At 50.8% G+C, this 11,106-nt stretch overlaps 2 protein-coding genes across 2 annotated transcripts in view; one reads left to right on the top strand and one right to left on the bottom strand.

The window, feature by feature from the left end:
• Positions 1-5,826, top strand: part of OVCA2 (OVCA2 serine hydrolase domain containing) — a 7,655-nt gene extending 1,829 nt beyond the window's left edge. The window contains exon 2 of the mRNA XM_031556482.1: positions 5,749-5,826. Within this exon, the coding sequence (XP_031412342.1) occupies positions 5,749-5,826 (78 nt within the window). The remainder of the gene's footprint in view (positions 1-5,748) is intronic.
• On the bottom strand, positions 5,177-7,386 carry RTN4RL1 (reticulon 4 receptor like 1; the record flags this gene model as incomplete). The annotated part of the gene is made up of 1 exon (XM_031556396.1): positions 5,177-7,386. A coding segment is annotated over one exon (1,374 nt), but the record flags the coding sequence as incomplete, so codon positions are not given.
• Between the last annotated feature and the right edge of the window lie 3,720 nt (positions 7,387-11,106).

Raw genomic sequence — 11,106 nt, forward strand, 5'->3', positions numbered from 1 at the left:
CCCTTCCCCTTTCCCCTTCCTCTTTCCCTTTCCCTGTCCTCTTTCTTCTCTCCCCTTTCCTCTTACCTTTCCTCTTTTCTTTCCTTCCCCCTTTCCTTTCCTGTTTCCTTTCCTTCCTTTTCCCCTTTATGGGGCTTCACTGCTGCCTTCTGCCCCACTTTGGCAGCCCACAACACAGGGCTCATGCACACACAGAGAATGCTACACAGCACAGCTGCTGCCTGTGTTTGCCATCAGGAAGCTCACACCAAAATTTCAGCAACCATCACACCCCAAGCACCCTGGGCTGCTCACAGTCCCACTTCCCACATTCACCCTGCAAAATCCCCACCATGAACGTGTCGGTGCTGGCACCCTGCACCAGCTCACAGGTCAGGCTGTCAGCCTCCTGCAGTATATTTAGCTCTGGTTTCGTGGGGGTTCTGTGCATTCCCATCTCCTTCACTCTGATGTGCTAAGTACATGCAGGAGGCAGCCAGCAGCCTGCGAGGACACCGTGCATGGTGATGGGATGGTGGCCTGATCCCCGGGATCCCAGGGCAGCCCACACGTGGAAAGTGTCACTCTGCTTTTCCTTTTTTATTACTACGACTTTTTTTCCTTTTTTAAGAATGAATGAAAAACAAGAGAGATGCTCAGAAAAGCCAGTTCACCCGACAGCCAGTCTGGAGACCAGTGAGGATCCAAATGCTCTGATTCCTGGATAGCTCAGCTGTAGTTTGACAGAGGCAGCAGCCATGAAAACTTGTCCCAGAGAGAGCAATTTGCGTGCACTACTGAGAAAGCAGCCCTGAGACAAGTTCCTGTGGGTCTGTAAGGGAACAAAGAACATGGAGTTGAGGCTTGGAGTGGAGGAGAAGGTGAGCTCTCAGTGTTCTGATCGGTTTTTGCTTCTGATTTTTGCCTTTTGGGCATGTGGGAATGAGCCCCCAGAGCAACCCAACACAACTTCAGGCTCCATGCCTCCACCCAGGGCTGCTGGCCACTGGTGAGGACCTGCTGCATCAAACCCTTCCATCCAAACAGAACGCATGGCTCTAAACCTGCCATTTAGCTCCGTTGTTCAAGTAGAAAATACAGAAATCAGAGCCTCTGGCAGGTAAAGCTGTGTTGGATGGGGTGTGGTGAGCACTGCAAGCAAATGGAGAGAAGAAATGGAATAGCTGGGAGATGAGCATTGCAAGCAGGGGTGTGCACCCTAAACAGGAGGGTTAACCAGGGCTTATTCAGAAGGAAGGGAGTAATTGCAGTCTGTGTGAAGCAGTAATATCCTTTTGTGCATTATTTACCCGGGAACATCTGCTAATACATATACATTCTACGGTGCATGTAAACAACCTGCGCAGGAAGAGGATTAGGAGATTTATAAAAAATTAGAAGCGAGTTAAAAGGGCAATTAGAAGAGCAGAAAGAGATATTGAGCAGTGAATTAGAGAGGATATTTTAACACACAATCAGAGCTTCCCGAGACGTATCCAGAGCAGAGAGAAGGTAAAGGAGAAAATTGGTCAATTACGCCATGATAGCGGGGAATTGGTGACATGGGAGAAGGTAATGGCTGATTTGTTAAACAGTTATTTTGATTCTGTTTGCAGAAAGGAGGAAGAGGATGGAGGGCACTGCAGGAAAGGACTCAAGCTGAGCAGATGAAACAGGGAATGAACCAAGGAGAAAAAAAGACTTGTTGTAGAGCGGATGGGTGTGGGCAGAATTTCACCCATATCCATCGGATGGGGGGAAATTGGATTTATTTATGTCGTTTGGTTGCACAGAGCTGGCTTTGGCCCTCCAGCCCCAGAGCTATCGAGGTGGACCCAGAGACAAAAAGTACTTCTGCCTTTGGAGGAGGATGGAGTATGCAGAAGGACAGATGGATGAATGTGCATAGCATGGTGATCGTGGTGCGTCCTCTACGTGGGGATGGAGGTGGTTGGGTTCTCAGCGATGCCACCACACCACCTTCCCAGAAAACCTTTTGTCACTGCTGTGGCCGTGTGTCCTTTTATTGTATTTGCTGTTGTTTCTCTTCCAGCCCACAGACCTCAACGTGGCAAGCCATGCAAGCACGTTTCCCATCGCTGTTCCCATCTGTTGGTGTTGGCCAAGTCGTGTTTTACTGGGGCGAGATGCAAGGGATGGCAAAGAGGAATTATATCATCCCACGAGATCTCAAGGAGATTGTAAGCAGTAGAAAAAGGAAATGCAATGGAAAGTGTGATCTTGGGCTGTGTTTGTGGGGTTGTGCTGGAAACTAAGGCAAAATGTGATGGAAAGCATTGGTGCAGGATGGATTTAGGGGAGGTTGCACTTGATGGATGACAGAAATTGGTTCATTGGTCCATTACTTTGGCTGAGGAGAAATGTGAAGCGATGTGTTAGTTCTGCAGTCCTTCTGAAGTGGGGAGTGCATTTCACAGCAACTTGCTGAGACAAGGGAGGTAAATTGGAAAAGATAACGTGGGCGCACAGCGTTGTCCAGGCAGCAATGGAGAAGGTGCCATGTGATGCTGCTTTCGCCTGGTGCACTGAAAATTTATTCTCAATATCTGAGAAGTGCTTGGTTTTTGTCCTGCCTGGAGGATGAGAGACACAGCGTTGCGTGTTTTGTGTTTCCAAAGCATGTAGGAAAAGCTGTGTATTAGCAATTACAGGATGAAACTGTGGAAGAATGCTACAATGGTTAGAAAATTGGCTCCGACTCAGGAAACGGGATTCTGCAGCCGTGAGCGCATTTCCAGAGGCACAGTGTGGGGTCTCTTCTAGGTTCTCTTTCATTTAGTTTTTTTTATGGGAAGGATTTGCATGAACAGCCCAAAGTGAGAGTGTTAAAGCTCAGTGATGCAAACAAATAAAGGGGAAGCAGGCACACTGGAAGAGCCTTCTCTTTTCTGACCTCTTTGGAGTGCCACCTCCTCTTGTCACCTCTAGCCCAGCTCTGGTCATCCCTGATTCCACTGAGGGGATGAGCACTTTGGAATGGGCATTTCTGGATATACATTTTGAGATGGGCACTTTGGAATGCATGCTTTGGGATGCATGCTTTGGAAAGGGTGCTTTGGGATGCATACTATGGGATGGGTACTTCGGGATGGGCACTTTGGGATGCATGCTTTAGGACATGCATGTTGGGGTGGGCGCTTTGGGATGGACACCTTAGGATGCGTTCTTTGGGATGGATGCCTTGAGATGTGTACTTTGGGGTTATGGGAGCGCTGCCTGTGAGAAGATGGGATTTCTGCCAGCCTCACATCAACCTTCACAATGCATGAAGATAACACTGCACGAAGAGATCGTGAGAACCACACGGGAGCCAACTAGGGGCCGTAGCAGAGCTGCACCATGCAAATGGGAAGGTAGTTATTGAGGAGAAGTGTCAGAGCATGCCATAAAGATTTAGTTTATCCTCAGAGAGCTGTGGTTGTAGAGGAAGAATGGGTGCAGGGGGGATGGAGGCCGGGAGAAGGCAGGAGGAACATCGGAAACCTGAAGTCTGTGTCAAGTGACACCTCCTATTTAGCAGTGTATCATGTCTCCCTTCTGGTTTTTAAACAGTAGCCTTTATTGCTAGGAGTTAGAGCACTTGATTGACAAGGCTTGTAATACACGTTGGGGTTGCCTTTATTTTTCCTACATGTTAAAGGAAAAGATACTAAAAATACAATTATGACTTGAAGCCAGGCGGTTCTAATATAATTCATCTCAAAGAGTCTCCATTTTGCCTGCTGCACCCAAATCATTTATAAAACATTAGCATCTCCTATGCTGACATTTCACTTATATTATAGGAGTTACGCACAGACTTAAAAAAAAAATTAATAAAGTGCTTCTCCTCTTCATTCTCCCACTGAGAGCTTTGATTTCCAGAGTACGAAGCAAAATAACTAACATAACAACACTCTCCACTTCTAAGGGACAGTGCCAGACTCATTCAGTTGCTATTGGTTATAGAGAGTAGGGCGTGAGGGAGCTATTTCGGATCACGGATTATTTGTTCTGGCTGCATTGGACATCCCTTTAGTGGAGGTTTAGAGCCCTGTAGAAGGAGAAGTTTGGATAGGAGCTGAAACTGAGAGGGATCAATGGAGCAAACCCTCCCTTCCTCTTCCCTGAATCCCTCCTGCTGTTTCCCAGGACCTCTTTTTCCATTTTGTGCATCTCAACCTTTGGTTTTGGAGCTTCCCCGGGCATCTCCAGACCCCTCCACGGGTCCAGGTGCTGTGTAATTGCCCCCTCCCCGCCCAGGACCAGTTTGGGGTCCCAGGGAGAATGGTGTGAGCTCAGCCACTCAGCATCTGCCCCAAAGAACAGTATTCATGCCCAGAGACTGCATGCTGGGAGTGTGCCCCCTGAGCTGGGATACCATCACAAAATGAAGATCAGCCAGTTCTCATCCAAGATCACTTTTATTTCCCTTGTTGCATTAACCTCAGTGTGTTTTATCTCCAATATCCACGCTGACAGGGAACTGACACCGACTGCAGAACTGGAGCAGCACCATGGGCTGCACTGCGTGCTGCTGCCAGCTGTGCTGTGGCCCCGACGCAGAGCGGACCGGTGAGCACATCTGGACCAGTGAGTGCACAAAGCCCAGTGAGCGCATCCCACCCCAGCATCGCATGTGAGGCTTATTTAGGGCCAAGGGGAACGTGCAGTCTGCTCCTCATCCCTCAGCTGGCCATTACCTCTTCCTGCAGCTGTCTGGGGCTATTCTCTTTCCCACCGTGGACCAGAAGCACTGGGCACAATGCTACTGACAGGTCCCGTGCATGCTGCACTTCTCACTTCTCCAACTCCCCATGCCAAAACCTGTTCCTATTAAGAAAAAACACAAAAACAAACCAAACTGCTCCTGATACTGTCAGGGCCACCTGCATCCCACAGACCTGCTGCCTGAGTGAAAACCTTAGTCCAGCTATAAAGGTCCTCACGTAACCAATGTGGCTGGAAGCCTTCAGCCCCTACATCCCCATGGCATCGGGACTGGACACTGCTAAGCCGCCTCTCTCTCCCCTCACTCAGAAATTAGGACATAAGGGTGAGCTCTGGCTCTCTGCCTATGGTCTTTGTTGCGTTGCATACAGCCCCTCCCCCCCCTCCCAAAGTTTAGTGCTCTAAATTGCTAAGAACATTGGTCCCCCGCGCGCACCGAGGCTGCCGGATGGCTTTCAGCATTTGTAGGCACTGCTGCCGATTGTGGTCTTGAGAAAAGGATATACTGTTCTGCTATAAATTCAACAATACAATCCTTAGTTCTGAAGATATAGTTTCCATATAGTTTATAAACATTATAAGACATACATATGGATAATTGAGGAGAGGGGAGGGCCTGTGCATTTGTCGGATTTGTTTGTTGGATGTGTGAACGCGGTTACAAAAAACGCACCTCCTCGCAGGTACTTCATTTCCTTAGGTTCATTTTTTCGTGTGTGTGTTTTTGTTTTGCTTTGTTTTGTTTTAATTATTCCACTTCTAACCAGTCTTTCCTTTGGTAGTTGGCTACTCCAAGCCCAGCAGGCAAGCCTTGTTCTGCTGTAGTGCCTGAGATATTCAGGGTTTTGAGATTGTCTTCTAAGAGATTTCCAGCCAACGTTGGCCTGTGGGATTGGAGCCAAAAGGGCTGAAACGTGGGAGAACCAATGTCCTTATTACAATGAGTAGAAGTGTCCACACACTCACTTTCAGAGAAACAGTGTAGGCTTAATTGGTGATCGTTTTTACAGCAATTATGTTTCTTTCTGTCATCGGCAGGGTCGCTCAACGGGAATTTGCAATTTTCCATTTTGTCCGGCCGTCGTCACCGGCGGTCCCCACGATCCGGTTGGGTAAGGTTGGCTTTGTCTCATGGTGCAGGGCTCGGCTGTTGGCCGCAATGTGTGCTAACACCTTTCCATCCGCCCGCCCGCCGCAGTCCGCGACCCGCAGACTTCTCCACGTACAAAAAAAGAAGAAGAAAAGAAACTCTGGTCCTTCGTAGACGGGTCGCAGCGCAGATCCGCTCCGCCGTGGCCAAGCTCAGCGCATGATGGCCACCAAGACCAGCACAAAGACCAGGCGCGAGGCCACGAGTCCTGCACAGCCACCCGCCGCCTGCTGCACCCCACTGGGCGCACGGATGGGCGTCCGCCGGGTGCACTTCCCTTTTCGTTTCGGGAGCCCGGTGGGCATGACGCCGAAGCTGAATTTGTGCTGATAGTCAGGCACGTAGTCGGGAAACTCGTGCCCGCTTTTGCGTGGCCCCAGCGATCCCGGCTTAAGGGTTCGGTTGCGGTTTTTGTGGCTGGTGCAGTTCTTGGCAGGGCGGCGAGGTCCCGGCCGGGCTGCAGGATGGCTGCTGTGCAAACCTTTCTCGCCACCCTTCTCCTTGGAGGAGTGGTGGGGATGGTGGGCTTTGGAGGCTCCTCTGTCTGCAGCTGAGAAAGTTTTGATCTGGTGGAGCGACTCCGAGCCCGAACAGTTCCTAAAATCTTCCGCCCTCAGCACTTTGAGGTCCTTGCCGTGCATCCGCTCGGGGGATTCGCAGATGACGTTGGAGCTGGAGCCCCGGAAACGGTGCAGCCATTCCCAGAGCGAGCGGGCCTTGCAGTCGCAGCTCCAGGGGTTTCCGTTCAGCCTGAGGAACTCAAGGGCCCCTAGGTGGGCCAGGCAGTCCCCCTGCAGCTCCGAGAGGCTGTTGTTGAACAGGAACAGGGTGGTCAGTCGCCGGAGGTCGTGGAACGCCCGCCTATGAATCCACTGCAGCTGATTCTGATGGATGAGGAGCCTGTCCAGGTTTATTAACCCTCGGAATGTGTTCTGGTGGAGGCTCCAAAGCTTGTTTCCATGGAGAAAAAGATGGCTGAGGTTCACCAAGTCAACAAAAATGTCGTCCTGGAGGAACTCAATGTGGTTGTCTTGCAGGTAAAGGTATTGTAGGTTGTGGAGGCCACCAAAAATCCCACTGGGAAGGGAGCTGAGCCCGCATTTGTACAGGTACAAGGCATGGAGTTTCACCAGCCCTTGGAAAGTGTTGGCTGCCAAAGCCCTCAGGTAGCGATTGTCCCCCAGGTCCAACTCTTCCAGGTTGACGAACCCCTCGAAAGTGTTGGGGTCGATGAAGGTAATGTTGTTGGAATAGATCCAGAGGGTGACCATGGAGGGGCTGAAGTGGCCCCGCAGCAGCAGGGTGATCTGGTTGTTCTGCAGGAAGATCCGCTCGCTGTCCTCAGGGATGCCCTCGGGGATGGTGACGAAGTTGTGGGCCTGGCAGCTGACGGTCATGGGTGAAGGGTAGCAAACGCAGTCAGTGGGGCAGCTGGCAGCCCCAGGCACCTTCAGCCCCAGCAGCACCAGCAGCAGCTCCGCGAGGGCCCCTGTTTGGAGAGAGGGGAGAGTGGTGTCAGGCCAGCTTTAGGGACACAGTGCCCATGTGAATTATCTGTGTGCAACAGTTTGAACATGATCTACGGGGTGTCGTCCACCTCTTCATGCTGAATTCACCTCCTGGTGTATCACCCCAAACTACATCTGTGCCATGCAACCACACAGCACATCTCAGCACAGCCCAAGGGTTGGGGCAATACAAGGTAGGTGTATGGGCTGGGAAAAGAACGCACTGAGAGCAATAAGGAGAAGGACTTTGGGGTTCTGATGGATGAGAAGCTTGACATGACCCAGCAGTGTGTGTGTGCTAGGTCAGCTGCATCCTGGGTGCAAAAACAGAGGGATGGCAGCAGGGCAGGGAGGGGATTGACCCATTCTGCTATGCCCTCGTGAGGCGCCACCTGGAGTAGTGGTCCAGGTCTGGAGCCCCCAACACAAGAAGGATGTGGAGCTGTTGGAACGGGTCCAGATGAGAGCCACAAGGATGCTCAGCAGGCTGCGGCTCCTCACCTGCAAAGACACCCTGAAGGTGCTCAAGGCCACGTTGGATGGAGCCCTGAGCAACCTGATCTGCCGTGTACAACCAACCCACAGCAAGGATTGGAACTGGATGGGCTTTAAGATCCCTTCTAACCTAACCATTCTACAATTCCATGAATTCTGGAGGAGCTGGCTGCTTTCCACACCGTTCCTACGCCCATACCCTGTTAGCACCAGCACATTCCCCTGCAAACGAGTGATTTACAGAAACACGCTTTCGGCACTTGGTGGGACGGACTGAGCTGAACGCCCAGTTTGGGAGCTGGTGCTCAGACGCATTTTAAATGGATGTCCTATGGCAATGCTACAGCCTGCCTGTGGCCAGGGCTTTCTGGCTGCGGAGCAGGGAAGCGAGCAGGCAGCAATCATCCCTCCTCGGCTCAGCGCCCAGCGCCAGCCTCGCCGCCCAGCTCCCGTCGCTCTCCCACTCCTCACACCATGCCTGCTTTCAGGCGATTCCTTCTGCGTGGAGTGACTTTTCAGACTCATTGCACCAGGCTGTCATTTCTCATTCAGATTTCCTCCCGGATCTGCTTTCCCTCTTACACACAAAATTTGCTCATGTCTAATGAATTCTGCCTCTGGACTTCACGGGAGAAAGGAGTAAAATGAGAGCAGCGTACAGCTGCCAGTGCCATCCTACCCCAGAGTCCTCGTGCCGCGATTTGCTTGTAATAATCTGAAAAACAAGAGTGGAAGTGGAGTTCACCTCTAATTACTCCATGTCCTTACCACAAGACAGGCTGTGGTGCTGGACCCCTTGGGCTTTTACAGTCCTTCTTTTCAAGCGCCTGCAGCTGAATACGAGTGGGAGGCAAAAAAAAAAGAAAAAAAACCTCACTGGTTTCTTATTAATGTTGTTTGAAATATAACTCTGTGGTTCGCATCGCCTTCTGCAGGGAAAAAGATCTATTACTGGGGAGCTAATAGCAGGTGACCTGTCCATCTGGACCCACTCTTTCAAGGCAAAGTTGTCATGTTTTCAGATAAACTGGTTACTCAGGCTCTCATAAATTAGCGGGGAGAGGCAGTCACCTCTGACTGTACTGCTCTACTTTTTCCAAAGAATACCATTGCTAGCCAAACTGTTGGGCCAAGCCTCTGCTGGGATGGGGATAAAAACGGGGATAGAAATACAGATGGGGATTTGGGCTTTCTACAGGCTCTACCCTGCAGGAGTGAAGGCTGCAGGGAGGGATGGCTCATTCCTGCAGTGCTGCCAGCAAAGGGCTGTAGTCAGGAGTGCTTCATTCACGACAACTCCTACGGCTGTGTAGGAAAGGGAATGTTCTCCAAGTCACCACCGTGCACTTGCCATGGGGCAACGGGCCATGACTCAGGCAAGACTGCTCCTGGGCTGTCCTGTATTTCCAGCCAAGCACCCCTCTGGTTCTTGTCTCAGGGATATCCTGATTACAGTTGCAGATATGTGCAGAATTGCTTTCTGCTCTTCTTGTTCCTTTTTAACCCACATATATGCTTTGCCGTGGTGGGACAGCTCCATGTTCCCAGCTCCACCCGAGTCACACTGAGCCACAAAGAGTGGTGTAGCTCTTATATTTATTAGTAACATCCTGCCAAGCACAAGCACAGTGACAATCTCCCACATGCAGAGTCTGTTATTGCAAATACCAAATCACAAGGGTTTGAATCAATAAACCATCTCCCAGCTATGAGCAGCAGGTTGGAAGATTACATATTGCTTCCCAATGCCGGTTTTATGCGCTGTTCCGTGACACGATAGTTGCCAGGCTAACAGGATTACTGGTGGGAGGAGGAGCTGGGCAGGGCTTGCATAGCATCCCGAATTTCACGTCTAAGAGGTGATGGCAGGCGGCTGCCAGCGATGCTTGGCGATGGATGGGATGTATGGGGAGCATGGAGCTGCACTGTTGGAAGGGAGAATGGAGTTCATGGTCCCCGATGGCTCTGGAGGTGAAAGGCAGGAGGAGCTGAGCCTGTCTCTTTAATTAGAGTTGTGAGTTAATGGCTGAAGCGCCAAGGGAAGAGGAGTGGATTCCTTTGGGATGGGTGTTGCCGGTGGTTCTCCTCTTCCGGAAGAAATGATGGTAGGAGGGAAGGCCAGGGATTTCATCCTACCTACAGGCTGCAGTTTGGAGACAAAGAGAATGTGGAAACGAAAAGGAAGGATGCTCAGAAGCAGCGATAACATGGTGAGCAGGACTTGGAAAGAGGAATCCTCCTCAGCGGATGTGCTCAGGGCGTGTGGTCCCATCAGGGATGAGCCCACAGCCCACAGACCTGCAAATTGCACACTGCTATGAGATGCTCCAGGATGTCCAGGTTTGGTTGCCATTTTGATATGGGGATGAGATCCCTTGAACCAAAGAACAGAGCAGCCCTGATGCTGCTGGACCAGTGGTGTGATGGCTAAGGCAGCTGGGGCCACCTGGGTCCCTGGCTGCCATCAGTGGGACTGTCCCTCCCAGGATGATACCCCTCAGCTCCCCCAGTGTCTGATCGCAGCCAACATGTCAAGCTTGCTCTTCCTAGTGCAAACCTTTTGACTGCATCTTGTAAAGGCTGTGCAGCAGATGGAGGGTCACGGGCGTGCGTGGCGGTGCTCACCAGGGAGGGAGAGCTTCAAAAAGTAAAAATCCGATGGAAATCTGCCAGTGAAGTGAGCAGAACCAAAGCTTTGTCGACACGGATCAAACCAGCACGGCCGTGTTTGTCTGCTGGCGTTCTCCCACCACCGTGCTGTGTCACCCGGCTCCGCTGTCCTTCTGCAGCCTCCCATCTCAGGTTTTAGTGATGGGAATGAATTCATCGGGCTGTCCAAATCATTTCCCATGCAGCATCTCCCTAATTGGGCATTAATTAGGCATTAGTTAATGAATGCTTGAAATAATTTATCTTTGGATGTGTCCAGTTTGCAGTCTTACTTTTAACAGCATTATACCCGTTATTAGATTAACATCGTTATAAATGTTCCCCATTACCTGCTTGTTTCCATTGTCTTAGCCTTATTACTGAGAGTGAAAATCACTCCTCCTGAATGCATTATTGATGAGTAAGGACTTTCTATATGCAGCGCGGGATTAATTGTTATACAGCGTAATGCATTTAGCATGAAGCCTTCATTTGTGCAAGAGCCGAAACGGCCAGAAGAATGCAGACACCCAGAGACAGCGAGTTCATCCAGACAGAGCAACGCTCCAGTGCAGCAGCAGAGATGCTGGTACC

This window comes from Meleagris gallopavo, chromosome 21 (assembly GCF_000146605.3).
Source record: "Meleagris gallopavo isolate NT-WF06-2002-E0010 breed Aviagen turkey brand Nicholas breeding stock chromosome 21, Turkey_5.1, whole genome shotgun sequence".
Classification (NCBI taxonomy): Eukaryota; Metazoa; Chordata; class Aves; order Galliformes; family Phasianidae; genus Meleagris; species Meleagris gallopavo.